The sequence below is a fragment of the Hypomesus transpacificus genome, chromosome 3 (assembly GCF_021917145.1).
Source record: "Hypomesus transpacificus isolate Combined female chromosome 3, fHypTra1, whole genome shotgun sequence".
Classification (NCBI taxonomy): Eukaryota; Metazoa; Chordata; class Actinopteri; order Osmeriformes; family Osmeridae; genus Hypomesus; species Hypomesus transpacificus.
The window spans coordinates 10,115,664-10,138,115 of record NC_061062.1 but is presented as its reverse complement, the minus strand read 5'-3'; the positions used below and the strand labels follow the sequence as shown (position 1 = coordinate 10,138,115).

The 22,452-nt window shown below is 45.2% G+C and overlaps 1 protein-coding gene across 1 annotated transcript; it reads right to left on the bottom strand.

Annotated features, from left to right (window-relative positions):
* Window positions 1–1,957: 1,957 nt before the first annotated feature.
* On the bottom strand, window positions 1,958–17,430 carry grhl1 (grainyhead-like transcription factor 1). Its single transcript, XM_047018418.1, has 15 exons — window positions 17,239–17,430; window positions 14,855–15,041; window positions 14,304–14,377; window positions 13,715–14,096; window positions 12,871–12,953; window positions 12,373–12,529; window positions 12,042–12,153; window positions 11,128–11,222; window positions 8,996–9,242; window positions 8,777–8,904; window positions 5,881–5,909; window positions 5,508–5,590; window positions 4,532–4,617; window positions 3,512–3,576; window positions 1,958–3,410 (listed from the first exon to the last, which is right to left on the bottom strand). Exons 1-15 carry the CDS (start codon window positions 17,256–17,258, stop codon window positions 3,296–3,298), a joined length of 1,863 nt encoding a protein of 620 aa, XP_046874374.1. The 5' UTR covers window positions 17,259–17,430; the 3' UTR covers window positions 1,958–3,295.
* Between the last annotated feature and the right edge of the window lie 5,022 nt (window positions 17,431–22,452).

Below are 22,452 nucleotides of genomic sequence, written 5' to 3'. Positions count from 1 at the left end.
CTATAATGTAACACTGACCAAAGTTATACTATGACGTGGTCATATTATTACAACCAGCAACATGAACTGGGTTTGCTCACCAACCACAGCCAGATCAGGACCAGGTGTTTTCTGAGGGACTGACCATTGGCTAAGATCCTGTAACAGGCTGTTAATCTTGTCAAGCCTTTGTTCGACAAGCCCAAATACTGACAACAAACCAACAATGGTGAGCAATCTACAGCTGTATGTTGGCCCACAACTTGATTCCAGGCAATTCGCACTCAAACACCAGAGAGGGACTGATGATGCAACCAACAGTACAGTGCCAAAAGTGACTAAACACCTTGAGAATCCTAGGGCCAACCATACCCAGCAGGTCAGGTTAAACACCACCCCTTTTGAACCCTTGACCCTCAGCACTGGCGCCCCCCAGGGGTGTGTTAGTTCCACAGTCCTGTTCACCCTGTTCACCAACGAATGTGCATGCACCACTCCTAACAATGACTTGATTACCTGTACTGATGACACAGCTATCCTGGGTCTCACGTCAGACACAACCGATACAGCTGTGAGCAAACCGGTGATTCAGAACTTTGTCCTGTGGAGCGACAAGCAGGAACTCAACATTAAGAAAACAGATGCCCCAAATCCCTTGACCAGGTCGAGTCAGATTGAGCCAGTGTTTGGTCACAGGTGAAGGGCGGTGACTTCTGAAGGGAAATATAGCAATAGGAAGGGGTGGAGGGTGAAATAAATCCCATTAGGGTTCCCCCCCTCAGTGGGCGAGCGGAGCGGTCTGGAGCAGAGCTCAGGGACACCTGGCCACTTGGACACCTGACAGAGACAACTTAGCTAGACAGCAGCCAACTGGAGCTATGATGGAGAACATCATTTGGGTCCAGTGAATCATCATCCAGCCAAATAATGGATAAACAAAAGAAGGGTGAGAGAGAAAGAAAAAAAAAGACATATATACATATCTTATTATATAATAGCTTACCGTATATATATAAGCTATTACATAAGATATTATGTTACTTCGATTCCTTGAGAGGAAATACAGAGAGATTAGGAGGACAGAGAGAATAGAGACAGAATACTGAGGAAAAAGAGGGACAACATGACTAAAATCTTGGCCTCTCTGGTTTGCCTAACCGGCATCGGAGCCAGGACAGAGGGACACGCCATGAGGGAGAAGGAGAGATAGGCCCAAAGCACCAGATGGTTGAGTGCTCCAATGCTGTGCCAGTTGCATGGCTTTTCCCGGCCTGCTGGTTAAAGTACAACTACCTCTGTCCATCTCAGGCCTTTTCTCCTTACCCAGAAACCCTTTCTGACAGAAATGGTTTACACCTCGATCCACCCACCCACCGCGCCTAGACTGCTTTCGTGGAATTTATCCTCGTGCTTGGGTTATTACCCCAAAAGTGACCACAGACGTCATTGACACTCTGGCATTCCTCAGGGCTGTCTATGTGGTGCAGATAACTACTGCGACAATCTGCTGTACTCAGATTGCTGTTGACTCGTATCACTTATAGTCTGATGCGCTTCCAGTCAACTGTAGCTTGAAGCTTGGTTGGAGGTTAGTTTCCAAAATGAAAATAATCTTTATGTAAGGGACAAGCTAAATGCAAGACAGAAAAAGCTGTGGCTTTGTGGTGGAATTCGATTTGAAATGCCTATTCAGCGGCTCTGTAATCTTCCTTGAAAACGAGAGGTGTGGACGTGCCCCCAAAATGTCCAGGGCTACCATATCTGGTCGTGTGGGGATGAAAACTCAGGGGGTGAGGACACAACGTCTGAGGGTTTTTGGCTAGCGAGTGTGTGGCCAGGATGTGATGTCATACCTGATTCATTGTGTTTGCTGCCCAGACATCTGGGGTTGTGTGTATCATGCAAGGCTGCATCTACCGTTGTGTGCTCTGGAGCTGAAGGCTATTCTGCTAAGGCCCCACAAGCAATACCAACCAGACAAGCTATTGCAGCTTTTATTGGACACTTTAGATTACATACAGGAGACACCTCTTATCTTCTCCGCTAAAAACACATGTTCAATAATGCACGCATACAAGTAACATTTCTCTCTCACGGTTGCTGTAAATACTATGCTTGAATTGTAGGAAAATGTAATATAAAAACGTTATATTAAGAATAATAGTAATATATATTTTTGTATACTGTAAAAAAATAAAATAAAAAAAGAACCCACCCCCATGGCTTAATAAATATAAACACATTAAGTACTTTAATACAAAAAGAAACCTGTGAAAATACAAGATGTTTTTCAAGATGTTTAAAGGTCAGTATCATGTTTTGTCATTTGATATGTATTTAAAAGGCTCAAACATGAAAAAGAAAACTGTCAATCTAGTTGTCTGAGCTTAAATATCATATTGCACTTAAATCGCAGACCAAGAGGATTAGATCTCCAGAACATTATCAGTATGGGAGTTAGTGGTAGATACAAACTTTCTCTTAATACTTACATCAAGGCCATGTTCTAAATGGTTCTTAGCAAAATGACTGCCCCCACATCAATCCCAATTCCATCTATAGTATAATCTTGGTTTTAACACAACAAAAACATGGAACATGTAGTACATGGTCCCAACAGCCAGATAGCCAGTCAGTTTACACACTAAACACTCATGTTTATAGTGGAATCAATACACTGAACTTAGGGAGTTCACACAGTCTGCTTAAGGTTCAACACAATACCTGTGTGCAGTGTGTCAATTTGTGTGCTAAGAATCCCATTAATTACAAGAATGACATTGTCAGTGCTATGGCTTCAGACGGGGAGAGAGCAAATGAGCAGAGGAGATAGCATGCTATATGTACATGCAACATCACCTATCAGAACAGTGGCAGTGCCACCTGTCTCTCTATCAGACATATTCCATTACAATACAAAGAAAATGAGAACGTGTTTGCATAGCATGAGGTATAGCCACACAACATCCTGTACAGAACAAAAGAACTAACATGCATTACGTTTATAAAACAAAACTATCACAAAATCTTTACAAAAGTACCAACAACAAAAAAAGGAATCAATGTCAATCCTGTACATACTGTATCCACAGCAAATGCTCTTGGTGTGAGTGATGTTATTGAATAGCATTCACTATCACATTGTATTAATGACTATTAACTGTCGAGACAAAGTCCTGTCTATTTTTGTTGTGTGGGCTTATGGCATAGTAGCTAGGTATGTAAACCACAAGTCTTCACTGATTGGATGCCCACCTCTCCAATACCTTCATCTAATTGGACTAAGGAGAGTCACGTGTCTTCACCTCTGGGCCAATTAGATCTCTGTGAGGGTGAGCTTGAACATTCCCCCCAGTTCCTCCATGGATATCTGAAAGGTGTCTTCATTGGAGTAGTGCCTGATAACGTTGTCATCCATGTTGACCAGAATCCTGGCACAGAGACAGATAGAGGTTTCAGTAACATGTGTTATTAAGTGTGTTTGTTTGGATAAATCTTCTTCATAATCACATGTATCTGTGTGTTTGTTTACCCTTTCTTGCATTTCTTGTAGACCTTCCCCACTTTATCCAATGGCAATTCATATTTTTCTGAAATCTAGGGGAAACAAAATCCTTTTAGCAAAATTCAACAAAAAAAGAGGTTATAGCAGATCAGTGCCATCAATACCAGTGGGACACTATCAACAAATAGTAGACGTGCAATGATTGAAGCATTCATCCCCTCTCACTGTTCGGGTACACAATTTAAAATTGTATTTGCTGTGTAATGAGTAGTGGACATGATGCAAATTGCTGTTGACGTCTTGTTGCTCTGACGGTTACATCACTGTCGAGAGAAGGGACACTTCCAGCCTGGTCTCCTCCAGCCCAACACCCCGCCCCCCACTGCTCTGCTCCGGAAGACTCCGCTGGACATCCTGTCTGAGGGTCCTACTGTATGTGACCTTCCTGACCCCTCTCTCCGGTCCACCCTGCAGAGCCCCCCGGCCACCCCCTCCTCCCGCCCCAGAACACCCAGAGGCCAGGCCTCATCCTGTCACAACTCATTTGGCTTGTGCTGAAGGCGGTTGGGGACCCTGGAGAGTTCCCCCAGAGCAGAGAGCACCCCGCTCTGCTAAGAGGCCCTCCCCGGACACACAGACAGACCCCTCTGGTTAGAAGGGAGCATAGACTGTGAGCAAACGAGGGGTAGAGGGGCTGAGGGAGAGAGGTAGGAAAAGGGATAGATGGAGAGGTGTAAGGGGAAAGGGGGAGGAAGAAGAGAAGCAAGGGGAGTGAGGGAGGGAGACAGAGATAGAAAGGAACAGGCAGGGGGATTTGCGAAGGGAGGTTTTGCCACAAACAGACCCACCCACCCTGGTGTGGAGACACTGGAGGATATGGTTAGACTCCCACCCATGTCCTCAAATAACACCACACCCATTGAGTCTAACCCTGCATGCCTTGAGCCCAGATCTAACCCTGCATGGAGAAGCAACCACCAAACCTTGAGGGATTCAAGGTTTGGTGTGGCTGAGGCAAGCTGGGAGTTTGATGCCACTGGAACTTACAGCTTCCACCAAGCCTTTCAGGGTTGGGTTCTTCAACATGACAGCGTCAAACACTTCCTCCGTCTCCTTACGCACGTACAACAGGACTATGGGGAGAGCAGAAACACTGTGAGGGGCAGTATACACACACACACACACACACATATACAGGCTTACAAACATACACATGTCCAGGTCCAGGTTGGGTCTATAGGCCTCACCTGACCTGAACCCAGACTGTGTTGCCTGGTCCAGCACAGGCCCAATGTGGAGATAAGGGCCAGGCTCTGCACAACACAGAGATGGCCAGCTACACTCACACACACACACACACACACAAATCTACCACTTCCGAAAAATATAATTTTTCAGTAAAAATAACCTCAAAACTGACTGAAAAAGAACTACATTCATTGTTTCGTAAGAATGTTTTTCAAGACCTTTACAGAGGCAAAAGTGACCTTTCAGTGATGTAAGAATGCATAAAAAGCATGCCTTTGTGTTATTGCTGACTTCATGTTTTTTTGCATTAGTGACACAGGAAACTATCCTAAGTATAACCTGAATGTTATTCTGTGTGTCCCAAAGAACAGAGTGTGTGTTCATATTTGGATGTAGGCTAAAGAGCATGTCCTTGTGTGTGGGTTGTGTGTGTAAGGGAAAGATAGGAGGAGGGGGTGTGTGGATGTGTATTTAGTTGTGTCAGGGAAGCTATTGGAGGGGGGCACCATGCCTCTGTGTGTGTGTGTGTGTGTGTGTGTGTGTGTGTGTGTGTGTGTGTATGTATATGTATGTGTGTGCTTGTCTAGGGCGGTTGTTATGGCTTTCTCCCTGAAGGCCAAGTTCCTTGCCTTCCCTCCCAGGGGCAGTGAGACTTTCTAGTCTCAATCACCAACACACACACACACACACCTCTCCTACACGGAGGGTAAACCCCTGATAGGCACGTGTAACAGTAACATAAATAGAATGATGCAACACACACACACACACTTACCTTTCTTTGGCTCATCTAGTCTGGCCAGCTTGTTAGGAGCGGACCCAAACTCCTCCTCAGTGTATGGCCTCTTCATTCCAGAGCTTGATGGAGACACATCCACATGAATGCACCATCATTCTCTGTTGTCAGTGTTACCTATGATTTTCCAAGCATTTTCTAGTAGCCAAGACCAAAACAACCAGCTAAAAGGCCATGTGACACACGCACTTTCCTAGAAGCTTCCTGCAGAGTGGAGTCTTCTCCCTAGAGGAGCTGGATTTGGTCTTTCTTTAATTGCCCATGCACTTCCCCCAGTCCCTGCTTCTCTAGTACCAATATAATGTCATGACATGCTAAATGAGCATGGAATCAGTGTTTTTTAGGAACTCACCTGTCCTCACCATCTTCTGAAGAGAAAGGCTGCAGGGACAAAGGGCACAATGACATAGGTTATTAAATTATTGATCAAGACAACAGTTTCTACCCAAGGGTCATCAGGCTTCTCAATGGACACTGATATGGACATTTTTACTGCACACTAGTCACTTATACACTGTCACTTTCAGCTACTGGTTGCTCTTTCAGTAACATTGCACTACTGTACCTCGCCACCAGGCTCCTGTTTGGTCATTGACAAAGTCACTGATCTGTAAATTTGCACTACTGCACTGTACTCCATTTAGGTTAGATTAGTTTATAGGGTTGTAACAGGTTTTTTTTTTTTTTTTTTTTGTGTATTAGGGTTAGTATAGCGTACTATTTATTGTTATCTGTAATTTAGGAAGTTTTAGTGTTAGGGTTAGTATAGTCGTTTATTTATTGCTATCTGTATATTTAGGAAGTTCACTTATCTAAGCTCAGCATAGATGTAAATTTGTTCTGTGTACTTATATGTTATGTTATGCCAAGTGCTTGCGTTGTCTTGTCTTAAGAATTTCAGTGCCCAGTCTAACCTTGTGTTGCTCTGTGCACCTGACAAATAAAAGACTTGAACTTGAACTTGAACTTGAAGTTAAGCTGCAGGAAAACCCACAGATGGGCACATGCAATCTTATGAAAGAATGATTTCCTACTTTGTGCATCATGATCACCTCATTTTAAGAGGGATATATTAGAATAATACATCAAACACAACAGATGCTAATATTTTCATAAAAATACACTATAATCTTATGAACAAAAGTGAGATTTTGGAGAGTCTGAAATATCCAGGCTTGTAGCCACAGACGACACACAAATGCACTGCAGTATGGTTCAGTGTGTTTTTTGTGTGATATTTTTAGCACTGTTCATTTCCTTCCTCTACACGTTTATTGTAGCAGTGCAAAAGAGAGAAATGTTTCTCCCAAATCAATGAACCCAGTTTTCAGGGTCAATCTCATAGCTTTCTCAGTCTGATCCACCTCCCAACCTTTATCCCCAGGTCCTGGTCAATACTAACCACTTTTACAGGTATGTAACAGCCCTTATCTGTAAATTACTTCTATAATGCAGGAACCAGTCTAGAATCAATCCAGCTCTCTCCCACAGGAAACCCGTTCACCCTCCTAATAATAACTGACTGGCTGTTGGCCAACCAGGAGTTCACTAGGTTGTCATTCTGGGTTCAGCCTTCAGTCAGCATGCACCAAAACACATTATTTCCCCCTAAACCTCAATTTTGCCTCAACCCAGTGAAAAAAAGCAGAGAAAGGTAAACAGTCGATAGGGTTATTTTCAGCTGAGCTCAGTCTGTTTTCTGCAGGTCAAACGCCTTGTGGCTCTGTGGAGTCAGTGAACTCATTGATCCAGGGCAAAACCGCAGCGCCGCCGTCAACCAACAGGGGGCAACCCCATACTGCTTTTCACACAGACGCTCTGCACAGCCTTACTCAACGAGTCTACCTGGTGACCCTGCAACATCTTGGATATCAGAAATGTGTATGCATAACGTTCCAGGAAGAGGTCAGTGTAAGGAAGTCCAGAAGTGGAGGTGCGGTTGGCACCTGGGGGAGGGATGATGTCATCATAGAGATGATGACACCTGACAAGACATGCAGGCACAGCATGCCTCAGATGCAGGTGTCTACACCCCTGACCCCCCGCTTCCCCCAACCTCCTCACCCTTCATCTTCTCACTCCCACCAGCCTCCCTCCCAACTCGACTCAGTTCTTTTGCCCTGAGATTTCGAAAAACAAATTGCAGCCGGTACAAATCCCCTCATTTGTTTTGATTCAATCTACATTGAATCGGTCCAGCAGCCTCCTGTCATATCCTTCCTTCAGGGAACACTTGCCAATGCCATCTCCGTCTCTCCTATCGGAGGCTTGTGGACCCACCCTGGCCATAAAGGCAGGGACTGGCGCACTTCTCTGGATCACACTGTTCCAGCCATCTGGCAGAGGAGACTGTTTGGTCGCCTTGACCTGCTCCTTGCTCCCCCCCGCCCGCCCGCCCCTCCTCCTCTTCCTCGCTCAGGTGGTTGTGCAACTGCAGTCCAAAGCTACACGTGACGTTGCCCACAAGCATAACAAACCAAACAAACTGCGAACTGAACCCATTGGTAACTATCTAGATGTATATCAAATGAATGGGATCCGTGGATAGTCAACAGACACCAGGCAGGGTGACTGGCGTGAGGAGCGTCAGCAGCTGTGTGCTAAACTGTCTATATTCAGAGAGAATCTATCTCATCCAAGTATCTTTCCCTCTCTCAGTGGACAGGGTGTCTGGTCAGTGTCTCTGGCTGACACCCTGACCCCTGACCCCTGCCAGCTGGTTCTGACTGCTTGGTCACACGCCAGAGACACTCACACAAGAGACAGGTGATCAATGTCCAGCATCACTCATCCTAGTGAATTCATATTGCAGCTGACAATCTAGCTAGTCCACCTCTCACGGTAGAGTTAGGGTTGGGGTTAGAGTTAAGTTTAGTCATTTAAATATTGATTAATAGTCTAGGAAAGATGTGTCAAATAGCTTGGGTTTGTGTTTGCTGAAAGGGGCTTGTGTGAAATGAGTTTGATAGTTTAAAGCTGTTCCACAGTGTAAACACCACCCACCTGCGCCATCGCACTGCTAGCATTTCCTGGCTAGCATTAGCTGGCTCAAGTGGTGTTTATGAGGGGAGATCAGTTGGGTGTGTGTGTCAGAGCAACCAACACCCAACCTTTGCTTAGGGCAAGTGAAAGAGGAACCGATATTGACACAGTGGCATCTGTGACACTGCTGAGGGTGGCGTTGGAGTAGTCTATGTGCCTTCTGGATGGGGTCCAGTAAGGTTCGGCCTGTTTTGGGGGCTACTCACATGGCGCTGGAAGTTGGAGAAGTGCATGTCTGGGATGAACAGGACTGGCTGGGTCTCAAAGTCCGTCATCATCTTGAAGACGGTGACATCATTGCGCTTCTGAAGGAGGGGCACTTTGACGTCCACAACTATCGGAACCGAAGAGAAACCGATAAGTCTGTGTGTTTATGTGTGTGTGTATGCTTGGGTTTGCTTCCGGAGGACTCCGTGGTCACTCACAGTTGCCGAGGGTGGCGTTGAGGTCTGTGGCCTTGCCCTTCCGGCGGGACTGCTTGCGCTCCTCGTCCCTGATCTTCCTCTCGGCTCCCTTGTCACAGAACACCTTGATCTGGCAGTAGGCCCGGTGGATGGGCTTGTTACTGCGGGTGTTGTAGCTGTAGGTGTCAATCTGCAGATTCAGAGGCAAACCCTTCACCCCCTTCTGGGACGAGAAGTCTGTGCTCAGGCAGTTCACTGAGATGAAGATCTGAGGAGGGGAAGAGAGGAGAGAGTTTAATAACATTGGGATAACAAGCTTCATCAGTAGAGTAGAAAAAAATTTTTTTTTACAATTCTGATTCAATCAATGTGTGTCTACTTGATGCTTGACATCCTTTACTGAACTATAGGAACACTGTCCCTGGTAAGACCCGACAAAACAATAGGCTGAGTGTTGCGCAATTGTGGCACCTGTCAAGCTTGCTCCACAGACCTCAGTGTTTGTCTCCCTCTTGTGGGTGAGGCTGGTCATCACACGTTGACTCACCCTTCCATTGAGGGAAGGCCAAACAAGCCAAAATGTCTACACAACATCTCATACATAGTGAGGTCATATCCCTTTGCCTTCTTGGACTTTTGACATTGTGATTAAATGATATGATCAAAACTAGCTGGATATAAACCATATGGTCACAAACCTCAAGCACACAAAAAGTTCTGTCTAATTGCAAGTGTGTTTCCAGTCAGGTAGAGGCCTGAAGAGTGTAAACATTTAGTAAAGGCTGCTCCCTCTTTGAATGTCCGTTAAACAAACGGCTTCTGCATTTAGCTTTCAAATAGCCCAAGGGCCCAACGACAGCAGAGAGAGCATCTATTTACACTCAGCAGCACGCGCTCTAAGACAAAGTAGTCCCATCAGTCTTCCACATCCCTCTCAATGTCATCCTACACCTGGCAGGACTGGGGCTCAAATAGACAGGTGCTGCGTATGTGTGTGTGTGTGTGTGTGTGTGTGTGTGTACACCAGATGAAAACATACAAGGATGAACATCCTATAGACACAGGCTCCAGGCCACGAGACACCAAGTAAAGCAGATCCACATCCTGGTAGTGTGTGTGTGTGTGTGTACGGTCCTTCATATGAGCTTGTGTGTGTGTGTGTGCGTGTGTGTTTTTTAGGGACACACACAAGCTCACCCTGTGGCACCAACTTGTCTGCTCCACTCTTTGTTAGCCTATCCTAGCCTGCTTGTCTTAGCCATCACGGTTCACAGGTAACAATAAACCCATTAACAGCCCAAGCTCAGCAGAGAAACATGAAAAGTTGCACAGTCGAGGTTCTGACTAACAAAACCCAACCAACTGGTCTGGAGTGTAGACGTCTCCTCTCATCTGTTTTTTTTTCCTCCTGAATTAACTATTAATGATGTCTCTCTTTTTGTCTCTCTTCTTGTTGGACAGGCTTTCATCCTGGCAGTTACTTCCAGCCCTCTACCCCCTGCTGGGTTTCCTCATTCCAGCTCGTATTGTTGAACACGGCTTGCCTGCAACACGCCCCACACTCCCATCACTTTAAGCCACAATAGGGGTGACAGGTATCGGGTTAAGAACGTCGTCCCTCGACAGTAGACAAACACACGTACGCCTGGAAACTTACGTCTTTTGCGTCTCTACGCAACGGGTCAGCCCCAGAAAAGACTGGTACGACTCCTTCGCGACCTTCCAAACCACTTTCCAAACAAAGCGATAGAAAGGGAGCAGGCGATCTCTGACAAATTGGTTGGAACATCACCTGACACCGTTTTCTATCGCACAACAAATGTTATCTTTTGGAATTGTCTTCAGCTGTGTTGGGTTGTGGAGTTACCAGATTAAGAGTGTGTTTAACACTATATGGAGATTTTCACCATCTATAAATTCTTGGAAATTAGATAATTACACTGAGAACCCAAACCTCCTCTTCTGCTCAAAGTATTCACTTCCAGGTAATCCATTGGAAAAATCTCAACACAGTCCACAAAGACCTGTAACAAAGGTTTTGTGGGTTTTGAAGTCCTTAAGTAGTCCTAGTTGTCTAGATGTCCATCCAGTGGGATGGACATCTAGACAACTGACCTGGTCTGGGAGTGGCAGTGTGTGTTCTGCAGCCTCACCTTGGCCTCCTCGTTCATGTCCCAAGTGAAGGAGATGGCATTGTAGGAGATCTCCTCAATGTTGCTGATGGTGTTGAAGCTCTCCTTGTAGTCTGCTGAGAAGGACAAAGACCAAAACAGAATTCAAGAACTGTCTGCGGCCATAGTTGAGGGGGTCTAAGGTGTCTAAACAGTCAGAAGAAAGCTTGGGTGGTGTGAGGAATGAGAAGTGGGTTTATGAACAGCATTGATTTCGACTGGGGCTCCTCAGGGGGGTGATGTTCCTCCCAGAGCAACAGGTAGACCCACCAGCAGTGCCCTCTCACCTACAGGGCCACCATACCTATCAGACAACATACTTTTAATTCCCAAGCAGAACTAAGCTCTTCTTTCACTCCAGCTAGAGCGCACACAGAGAGAGATTGATCAGTCCACATACACGGCTTTAAGCTGCTCTATTGTCTTGGCTCTAGACAGCACCCAGCCTGGTTTACACAGGGTCAACAAACAAGGTCATTATTGCAACCCTTCTCTCAACCATCCAATCAGGTACATGGGTCTACATGAGTTTATTAGAGTATGACCAATTGCGGATGTGCTTTAACTAAAAAGGTATGCATGTGTCAATGTGTGAGTGTGTGTGTGCATGTGCATGTGTGTGTGTGTGTGTGTATGTGCGAGCAAGCCTCTTTTGCTGGCTGTCTTCCTGGTGTGTAGCTAGCTGGGGCATGCAGCTTCAGCCGGGACAGAGGGAGCATGTGACACGGCAGAAGGAAATGGAGGATGACGGTTGCACAACAAGCCAGCAATCAACAGTGAATCACGCCAGGACTAAACTAAATCAGGGACAAGGGAGGAGTGCGAGGTGCAGCCGGCAGAGCCGATAAAGAGCCAATTCTCAGTTGGTCCATGAAGGCTTCGTCAAGGCGTCTTACCAATGTCCAGACACCTCTGTTTGGCCGTGTGCTGTCGGGAGTGCCAGTACTTCCAGTGTTTGAGCTGGTCGTCTCTGCACTTCTCCTCCCCAAACACAACCATCACCACACTCTGGAAAAACCAAGACACACACGGAATCTCAAATATATACAATAAACATTAACCCTTGAGGGTTTAGGTTGGTTGAGGGGCAGTTCTATGGGCGTATGTGAAGCACTCTGTGATGTTGCTTTGAAAAAGGGCTACAGGAAAACAATTGGATTTGAGTACATACACACGCAATCAATGCAAAGGAACAGTCGGGTAGACACGCTCGCACATCTCTCTTACCCTGACTTTGGTGATGGGGTGGTGCAGGCCACTGCTGTTTGGAATCTCCCTGAGTGTGATGGGGTAGAACTGTCCCTTGTTGAGGTAGGTCATGGTTCCGTCACCCGTCTTCTGACGCAGAGACTTGGACGCCTCCAGAGTGTACTCAAAGTTATCCCTGGTCCAAAAACAGTTCCCCTTTAAAGTCTTTGTCCCTTCAACACCTCACTTTTTTTTCCACGCATCACCCACTTTGAACCAGGAATCGCCATTGCACTGCTTGTGGGGCTACACATTTGAATAGCGCTAAATCATGACCCCAAATCTGACTAATGTCACATTGGCTACGATAACATTGTTGTGCTATTGTGGTGGCTTTGTGACTTTCACACTAGGGCTGATCTGGTGTCTCCCCAGTGGCGCTGCTGAATGAGGCCATTCTCGGGAGTCTCGTATCAGGGTCTGAATGGCCAAGGGAGAAGGTGGGCCGGCGGGCGGGCGGGCGGGCTGTGGGCTTACCCCTGCACGGTGTCAAACACACTGTAGTCCTCGGGCGTGATGGAGGCCATGCGTAACTGGAGATCCCCTGGGAACGGGAACACCTGTGACACACAAAGAGAGAGAGAGAGGAAGAGAGAGAGAAAGAGAAACCAATGTCAGATGGCTGCTACTGCATACTACTGAGTTATCACTGATTAAGGGTCTGTCTGTCTGTGTCTGTCTCTTGGTCTGTCTGAAAACCCTGCCAATTCCTTCACTTTCTGATTCTTTCTTATAAATAATGACCCAAGTACAGTGCAGTAGCTTTAGTATATGTTCTTATTGGAGAGCATTGATGGGATGACAGGTATGAAGTGCTACGTGGTCTTCACTCTCTGCTCTTCCTCTTCTCTAGTTCTCACTGTCCCTCTCTCGCTCACTGAAGGGGAAACAAGGAAACAAACCACTTCCCTTCGCTCCCCTCCCACCATCCCTACTTTCTGTCCCTCCCTCCTCCTCTCCCAGTGTAAGGGGGTTTTGTTGGGTTATCCCTTTCTAAGGTAATCCCCCTCCAGGTTAGATAGAGAAAGGGGAGAGAGAAAGGGCTTTGGCTATTGTAGGAGAAAAGTACAGCACTTTATTGTGTTGGCCAGACAATGGCATAATAACATGCTGGCCGCTATTTTGGCATGTTCAAATAAAACCAGGGAAGCCTGAGCCCACCTCTGGCTCCATGGGATCAGGTGAAGGAGCCATTGTCTTGGGGGGAGAGATCTGAAAGAGGGGTGGTGGGGGTGGAGGTGGGGGTGAGGGGGGGTAATGCAGGGTGAAGGGATGGTGGGGGTTGGAGTTAGGGGTATTAGATCCCCCATGTACAACCAACCTCCTGGGAACCGTCCTTGAAGCCCTCGGTGAAGGTGGAGTCGGGCGTGCGTGGCTGGGTGTTGGGGCTGAACTGGCTGTGGCTGTGGGGGTGAGATCCGCTCTGGGCGAGCTGCCGCTCGAACATGGAAGCATGGCCGTCCTGCTCGCCTCCGCAGTGGTTGGGCACCGTCACGGAGAAGCCACTCGAGGGCACCTCGGTCTTCACCGGGTAGTTTGGCATGGCTGCTATGGAGACGGTCACTGTGGTGTCGGGAGGGGGAAAGGATAACCTCTTGTCCTGGGCCAACTGGTTGGGGAGGAGGATGTTGAAGGGGCCCTTCAGGACCTGGATCCTGCTGTCTGACGCCATGGGGGACTCCTGGAGAGGAAGCATCAGGTGTCTGGAACACAGTGGCAATGTGAACAACCACAACAGAAGAACTCAGGCCACACGGTTTGGGGGTGAGATGAAAGATTAATATCAGCCCAAAAATCTGTTTATTCAAATGTTGTCTAACTCAACACACACACACACACACAAACACCAGCCCCCGAAAGACCTCTCCCTTGCTATGACCATGGTGGTTGTTGTTGAAAAGGGATGCTACCTTTTGTTAGGATCCACATCAGAGCCCATCACATCGGTCTTGGTCTGGGATATTGTTCTCTTCTCCCGGGGCACCTGGGGAAGGTAAACACAGCCGTTCACTGTCAGTCTGACCACAGCACAGCAGCAGTGGCAAAAGCCTGCTGTCTAAATGGGCAGTTCAGTGTTTACACATATGAAGCTGGGTAGCCCTGGCACAGACTGCACGTGATTTTGTTGCATTTCAACCATGCATTCTCTGATCTCTTATTTTGAAAAGGGGGGATATGCTTCATTTATTTTGACAGAAACAGGAAAGGCAGGGGAGGGGAGGGGGGGAGGTCACATGCAAGAATTGGGCCTCAGGGAACCCTCAGCTCTGATGCCCTGTACTTTCATACTCTCATAGTTATAGTCTTAGGGCCTACATGTTCTCAAAACAGGTCCTAACTTTCCAGATTCTAGTCCTAAATTCCAAAGCCGACGTATAGCCGGATCCAGGACATTAAGACTCGAAAGTTTGAACTTGTTAGAACTACATTCCAACCTTCTGGGTTCTGGTGGTCCCGTTACCTTATAGTAGTCGTAGAGCAGGCCCAGAGCAGCAGCGCTGTCCTCATCTCCATTGATGCTCATCATGGCCTTTGTGGCGGCAGTCAGCGGGTTCTCCAGAAAGGACTTCCAGGCCTCGTCCTCTGTGGTGAAGTTCCGGCGCTGACCATAGCCTGGCTCATTCTGCAGTACCAGGACCGCACGCTTACTGAGGAAGATAGGGAGAAAGGGGGTCGGGTAGGTCAATGAAGTGTTCCTGGTTAGACTTTTAGCACCAATGGAATGATGTATTGTAATGCAAAACGTAGGGGGGTGACATCATACATTTAATGGCGGATATGGCCCTGGTTTGCTACAGTACCTTTTTCAGTCTAAAAAGCGATCTGAATATTGAGCAAGGACTTCAATCTAAAATCCACAGAGCAAAGGCCTGTACAATCAATCAAGCCCTGTTTCTAAGTGATCAACGGGTTGTAGAGATCAACAAGGCAGTGTTCTCTCTGTTCTGAACCTGCTTAACTAGTAGTGACACTGTGATTGTGCTAGAAATCTCAACATCTGACAAATGACAGCATTCAGAGAGATGCTCTACTGGCTCTTCCAGTGTGACTGCTTTAATCAGTTAACCTGACATATCTACACAGAAAGATCTTACCTGGAACATTCCTGTCAGTGTGACCATTGTTGTTCACAAGGAAACCTGTTGTAGAAGAACTAACTAAAGGCTGATCTTCCTCCCCTTTCTCTTCCTGGTGCTATTTACCTTCTCATCCTCCTCTTCCTCCACCTCTGCACAGGCCTATCACACGCAACTGTAAACATTCCTAAGGTCAACTTACCAATGTCTCTAGATAAATCAAAAAGTCAGGTGGTCGAGCAGGAGGAACTGTTCTTTTTAGTCTTTCTTTTTTACAGAACGTACTTTTGAAGTGATAACGTAGAGAAAGCCAGCAGGATTTAGGGATTTTTAAAAGCGGGTAGAGTAAGATATAACATAACTCTATGTAAAAAGTTTCTACTTTCATAGTAATACAACGTTTTACGAATTACTCTACATAAATTATAACAATTAAAATGTTCCAAATGGCTAATGCCTATAATGGGGACAATCAACCAAAACATTTTATCCATCCATAAGACACAAAGCGAGTTTACGATTGCCACTAGAAAACGATCAAAGATTGTGGTCTCTAAGGAAGCAAATACTTATTCTCTGAATGGTCAATGTAAACTAGCAATTAGTAATCCTATATCTAATTGTTTCTTTGACAAAATGTCGAGTGTGGAGGTATTAGGGATTTGCAACCCGATAGATCCGTTATTCATTGGCAATAACAATTTGATGACATGCAAACTCGGTTAAGAGAATAGGCCCTACATGTCCCTCACAGAAATGTAATAGTCCTGTTGTTGAGGAAAAATCGGCCGGCCCAATTACAACACGTATTTATTCAAAACCATTTATCATTTATTTGTATTTTTTCTTTTCTGATCTGAACTAAACTTTATTTTTTTATAAAAAAAAATGTTTACTCTTACGTTTTAAGAGTACAATTTTCAGATTTCAGATTTTTTTGAAGTATAAATTTAGAAATTAGAAGTAAAAATGTCATCCTTGTTCGTCAGACAAGAGAAAGCTTGCTTACATTGTCTTTCTTACTATAGGGGCCAACGCCTAACAGGTGTACGATTTCACTGGTGTCAACAGTCTCCTTGCAAATGCCCTCAAATTTACAAAATACGTATAATCATTCTTTGAAAGAATATTAAATAAATACTGAAATATTTTATTTGTTTCAGTGATACATTTATTATAATAAAATGTGATAGGCTATATAGTCTATAACCTAAACAAATCAACATTAATCCAAACGCAAGTAGACCAACGTAAACCAACATTTATTAATTTGACAAGAAAAACCTTAAACCCACATTTTTTTGTAACGCTTGCAGTGACGATTAACAGTTCCTGAACAAACAAAAGTAAGGCTAACTACATAACTGTAAGCGAAATCAAATAGTGAACCACCCAGCAATTTCACGGGACGGTGAATTGTTAGACTAGGCTACTTGGAACTAGCGCTCCGACTCGCACGACAGGTGGATACACCTGTGCGCCATGCAGGCATGAACATGACAGGTGAAACTGCGATAAGCCTCAAACGGTTCTCCCACGAACGGATCCCAACACCGTGTGAAGATGTTGAGAGACAAAAGCCTGCTCCTTTTGGCAGGCTGGTAAAGGTAAACTCTGCCACGGTTGTGGGACAACAATCCACCTGAACGTGGACAAATCTCTCAAAACCGTAAAAAAAGAAATCGGTCGGGCATTTTGCACCAGACCTGGTTATAATAGGCTACACGTTGATTCTTCTGGACTTCCAGAGGTGAATGAAAACACTTACTTGTCATGCTCCTGTGACATCTCGCTTGGTCGAACTGGACTTTCTAGTTGGTACTGTAAATCCGATCCGTCTTCTTTGCCCTGAAAAACTCAATCACGACGCAGGATGAGGGCTACGGCAAAAGTGTCTGTGAAAGAACGGGTTTTGTCGGCTTTTCTCGCTTTTTGGGATATACCGACAATCTGAGGCCGGTTTTACCTGTGACAGGGCATCGGATTGGATTACAAAGCTCTGAAGGGAGGGGCTTGATAGTCAATAATATTTGGTTGTACTTTTCATTGGTCCACCAGTGGGCTCGGTTAGGAGTCAATGAACTGATTGGAGTATGCAAATAAATTGATCCGCCAATTTTATTGTAGTCCAATATGTTTTAATAAATTGTCATCGGTGATACAAACCTTTTCTAGCCAAACACATACTCATACATGTAGACGATATGTAAAGTATGTACTTTGCCAGAGTTTACAATCAAGTCAAGGACATAATTTTTTTAAGCCACTGCAATTATGGATCTTTATCAGTTGGCAACAATAGGCAATAGGCTTTGGTATCAGACTATCTAGTGTAGGCAAACTTTGTTTTCACAGTTACCGAAGTACAATAGAAAGTAGAAGAATTACCAAGAATTGCAACAACAACAATTGAAAGAGATTGTATAAGACGTCATTAAAAAAACTTATGACAAAATAATAGATAAAAACAGAGTGTAGTGACTTGAAGAAAGCAATAGGTGAGGAGCAGAAGGATTTCATCAGTTTGTTGTAGCACACAGTGATCACATCTCCCTCTAAGCTCAGCCTTAAATCCACGGCAAACAGCTTTAGGCCGATCAGAGGCTGAAAAGAAACACTCTGAGGGAAAACAAACAGCAGTTCTCCTTAGTTAGGGAGCTTTAGAGATGCTATCAGTGATATTCAAAGTCAAACTGTATGCCACAACAGAGGCACTGTGCAGCAAACAAACGCCAGTGATCCTGGGTGCTGACTAACTGTTTCTTCATCCCACTGGAGGGGTTTCTTCTTCTCCAGGTCACCCCAGGAGCTTGATAGGGGGCTTTGACGATGCTATCAGCAATAATTCATGTTTATCCCAACACTCGGCAGCAAAGGGCCAATGGAGAAGCAAACAAACGACCCTCATCAGGCATCCCAGTTAACTGTTTATTTATCCTACTGAAGGGGCACCTGCTTCTCCTGGGCTACTGGGAGCTTGTTTGTGTTTGCACTAAGGACATTAGGCAGAACCAGGTAGGGATACAGGCAGGAACTGGGATGAAGCCCAGGGCTGGGAATACAGTCATAGATCTGGGATAAAGGAGAAAGAGAGGGGGGGTAAGTCTGAAGGAAAGAAAAAGAGAGAGGCCAGAAGGAGAGAGAGGCAGGGGAGAGAGGAAAACAGACAGAGAGACAGAGGAAGAGAGAGACATTGTAACATACATTACTCAAGGGGTCAACACAAACTACAGTATTTGTACACAGATCCATTTAACATTATGACCTTGAGAAATGTGCAATTGATAAATTTCTAAATCCAGTGCCAATCCAGTGGACATGATAACATCTTAATTATTTTTCCGATTCACACGTAGGCTACAACGAACAGACTTGAATCTAGAAAACTACAAGTGCTCCAGGCGGTGGTATAACTGTGATACAGATGTCTATTCTCAGCAACAGAACAGAACTCTCACAACCAGAGTTCCACCAGCATGATGAAACAAGATATCCGCTGCTCTATACCATTAGACAAAAAGTCAAGATGATGTCACTTTGTTTTGAGCAGAGACAGTGATGCCGGGAGCGGTGAGAGAACGGGGATGTTTTATCAAACTTCAGATGCAGGTCAAGTTCTTTAGTAGTTACATTGGTGGACAGTACTCAACCAGAACAGATATCTTCCAGTCTTCCAAGATAGATGAGTAAGCAACCCTGTTCTAATCTTCAGATGTCCATCTGGTCTGCTCCAACAGTTCACGGCTCCTCCAGGATGTGTGTTGTGTTCTCATGGATTAGTAGTGTTCGGTTACTTTCTGAGGTGGGAAAAATACCCCCCACCCATCCCCACTTTCCAAGCCCGCTCATCCTGGAGTTACTGACAGTTGGGGCTGTCGTCCTGTTCCTCTCCACCTCACTCCAGGTATTGTCTGTCTAACCAGGATACCATGGAAATGAGATGCAAATCCAGCCCTCTTCTCCAGGCTTGTGAGCACTTGTCCAAAAGTGTTGATGAGTGATTCATGTTGGACTGTGTACATCAGGTTGGGATCGGGATGGTGTCATGTCTCAAGCCTTGTGTTGCCTGACTGCTGTTAGTGGAAGATCTATGTAAATATACCAGAGTGTTGGCATTGAGCCTCTGGAAGTTAGGTAAACAAGGCTTTCAGCCGTATGCTAGTTGTATGGGGATAACAGTCATGTAAAATATCTGTACGAAAAACCCTTCAGGTCTTTATTTGAATTTGAAGTGAAGAATGTAATTATAAGTGCTCTGTGACTTTGCCTTTGTTTTGTGTGTCGAGGCCACAGACTTAGCTGTACATGTGGGGAAATGTGTGCAGTCATGGAACACGCCAACAGGATGACCAGAGGTGAGAGATATGACGGTGTTTTGCTGAGGCTTGGTGTAGATGTTATCACACTGCTCTCTTAATGCTTACACTACAAACACCCTGATACAGCGATGGGAAGGCTGGTAGGCCCGTATGGTGCTCCCCTCAGTCTCTCTATGTCTTCTGCCTCTCTGTCTGTCTTTGTCTTCCACTCAGGGGCGCCACCAGGAATTTTGGGCCCCAGGAAAAAAAAAACTAATGAATGAGTTGATCTTTTCTATCAGTTTTTCATTTTTTTTGGGGTCACTGTCAGTCAGGGGCCCTTGGAATTAACCTAACTTATATGGCGCCTTATATGGCGCCCCTGCTTCCACTGCTCTCTCTCTCTCTCTCTCTCTCTCTCTCTCTCTCTCTCTCTCTCTCTCTCTCTCTCTCTCTCTCTCTCTCTCTCTCTTTCTCTCTCTCTCTCTCTCTCTCTCTCTCTCTCTCTCTCTCTCTCTCTCTTTTTCTCTCTCTCTCTCTCTCTCTCTCTTTCTCTCTCTCTCTCTCTCTCTCTCTCTCTCTTCTCTCTCTCTCTCTCTCTCTCTCTCTCTCTCTCTCTCTCTCTCTCTGTCTCTCTCTGTGTCTCAAAAGTTGAGTATTGACCTAACATGATTGAAAACATATTTATCTCTCTCTACCCTAACACTGCTGTTGCTGAGACTGTTGTAATTACTTTCACTCAACCCAGCAGGTAAACTATAAATTCATTTTGATTCACAATGAAAGGAGAGCATGGCATCTGAACCGTTAGGGTGAGATACAGAAAAAATTACAGCAGTGAAGTAACCTGTAGGCTAAACTGCTACAGGCCCAGACATTTCCATGGGCAAATGAGGTGTCACCAACACATCCAAGTCTCCCTCTCATCAATCATCCTAATCCACCTCTCCGCTCTGCTCATTATCAGGAGAAGATCAACACAACAATGGGCTGCCTTCTTATAAATGTTTGCACCGAAAGCATGCCGCATGTTCTTTTTTGTTTTTTCCTTCCTTTCATTTTTTCTTTCCCTCGTTCTTTCTCTCAAATTTAACTGGTTAACTTTATGAAAAGATTCACAAGGGTTATGTATATTATATTTATATATTAGCACTAGTTAATGTTACCACCAATGGTAAGTAAGGAATAGAGCTGAGAGACAAGAGAGGTTAGATGTTGAGGGATATGCCTTCTTTCGGAATGCAGGCAAACAGAACAAACACCATTCCAGTTCCATCTCCGAGTGTGTGAACATGTTTTCTGAAAAACCAATACCCACATAAATGCACAGTGATGTGTTGTAATGATCATGCTCTTAAATTTAGGTAACAGGTGCATCTTCCAATATTTTGTATATTTGCCAAAACGTTTAATCATGTGGAACTGTGTGAATGAAACACATCCATCTGAATAAAGGCAATCTAGAAATGAATGACATTACAGAATAGAGCCTGCTTAATTAATCAACATTTAGATATTTGTCAAAATATGATCTGAACATAATCCTTACGTTCTTTACAATGTCAGTGATGTACAACTGACAGTGAACTCAACACTATGTTCCCCGATGGCTGCCGTACCTACAGTATGAATCATGGTGTTACGAAAGAAGCGCTCCCCACCTTCAAATGGCGTTCCCAGGGGAGTGTCTCAGACTGTTGAGTGAGGGACATGCTGCATAGCCTCGACTCTACAGCAAAGGACCAACCACATGCAACGTGAGATGAGATCTCATCTTTTAGAGAGCTCCGATCCCCACACCAGGCCTCCGGAAAAAGGGCCATGGTTTGTGAGACGCCAGTCTAGTGGCTTACAACGTGGTCTAAAGTTTCTGCTGAGGGGACACCCAAAGCCCCCTTCTCAGACCTCCGTTTACACCTCCTGTCTTTTGTTAACCACGTTTTTGTGAGATGCTCTTGGTTTTGCAATACCAGTTAAATTGACTAACAGAGATGCAGTTTGCTACAGTAATCATATCCATTCTCACTCTGACTCAAATTAGTTTGGGGGATTTTTGGTCTGGACCATTAGGATTGTCATAGTGAGAAAAGGAACAACAGTCACTCTCTTGCGGTCTTGCACGCTAACACAAAAGGGGCTATTGACACCTTGCTCACAGATGACAATAATTAGCAGGGAGTTGTCATGTAGGTTGAGGGAGTTCACAGATAGGTTGGTGATAGGTAATGAGGAGGACAGCCTGGGTGACCACGTGAAAGTGTGGAAGCGTGGGCGTTCACACAACGCCAAACACTAACCACACTTGTCCTGTTCTCATCAGGCTAGGCTTCTCTTTCAGCCCAATCTGGTTCTGTTCATGGCACAGATTAATGACACTCATTGTACATTGTACATTGTGAACAGCACACACAGACGTTCACACACACACACCCACACACACGCAAGTCACACAAGTAAAGTAGCAGTGCTTTTTGAACAGATTTGTCATCAGAACTGAAATACTTGGAAGTTGCGAGTAGAGACATGTAACTGAAAGTGAATGTACTCTTCTTAAACAGAAACACAAAGCTATAATGGGGGGAACAAAGATGTTGTTTAGCAAGTGACGTGTAGTTGTCAGGAGTTTGCCTATTTGCTGTTTAGAGCAGTGCATGGCTACTTGAAGCGCTGCAGTTCTTCTTTCG

What these genes read in the sequence shown, in the direction of transcription:
- grhl1 (XM_047018418.1), bottom strand. Translation starts at nt 17,258, where the DNA reads ATGTCACAGGAGCATGACAA. An exon ending in ACCCCATCACCAAAGTCAGG is followed by an intron (nt 12,154 to 12,372) that starts GTAAGAGAGATG and finishes TGGTTTTTCCAG; the next exon opens with AGTGTGGTGATGGTTGTGTT. An exon ending in TCAGAAGATGGTGAGGACAG is followed by an intron (nt 5,591 to 5,880) that starts GTGAGTTCCTAA and finishes GTCTCCATCAAG; the next exon opens with CTCTGGAATGAAGAGGCCAT.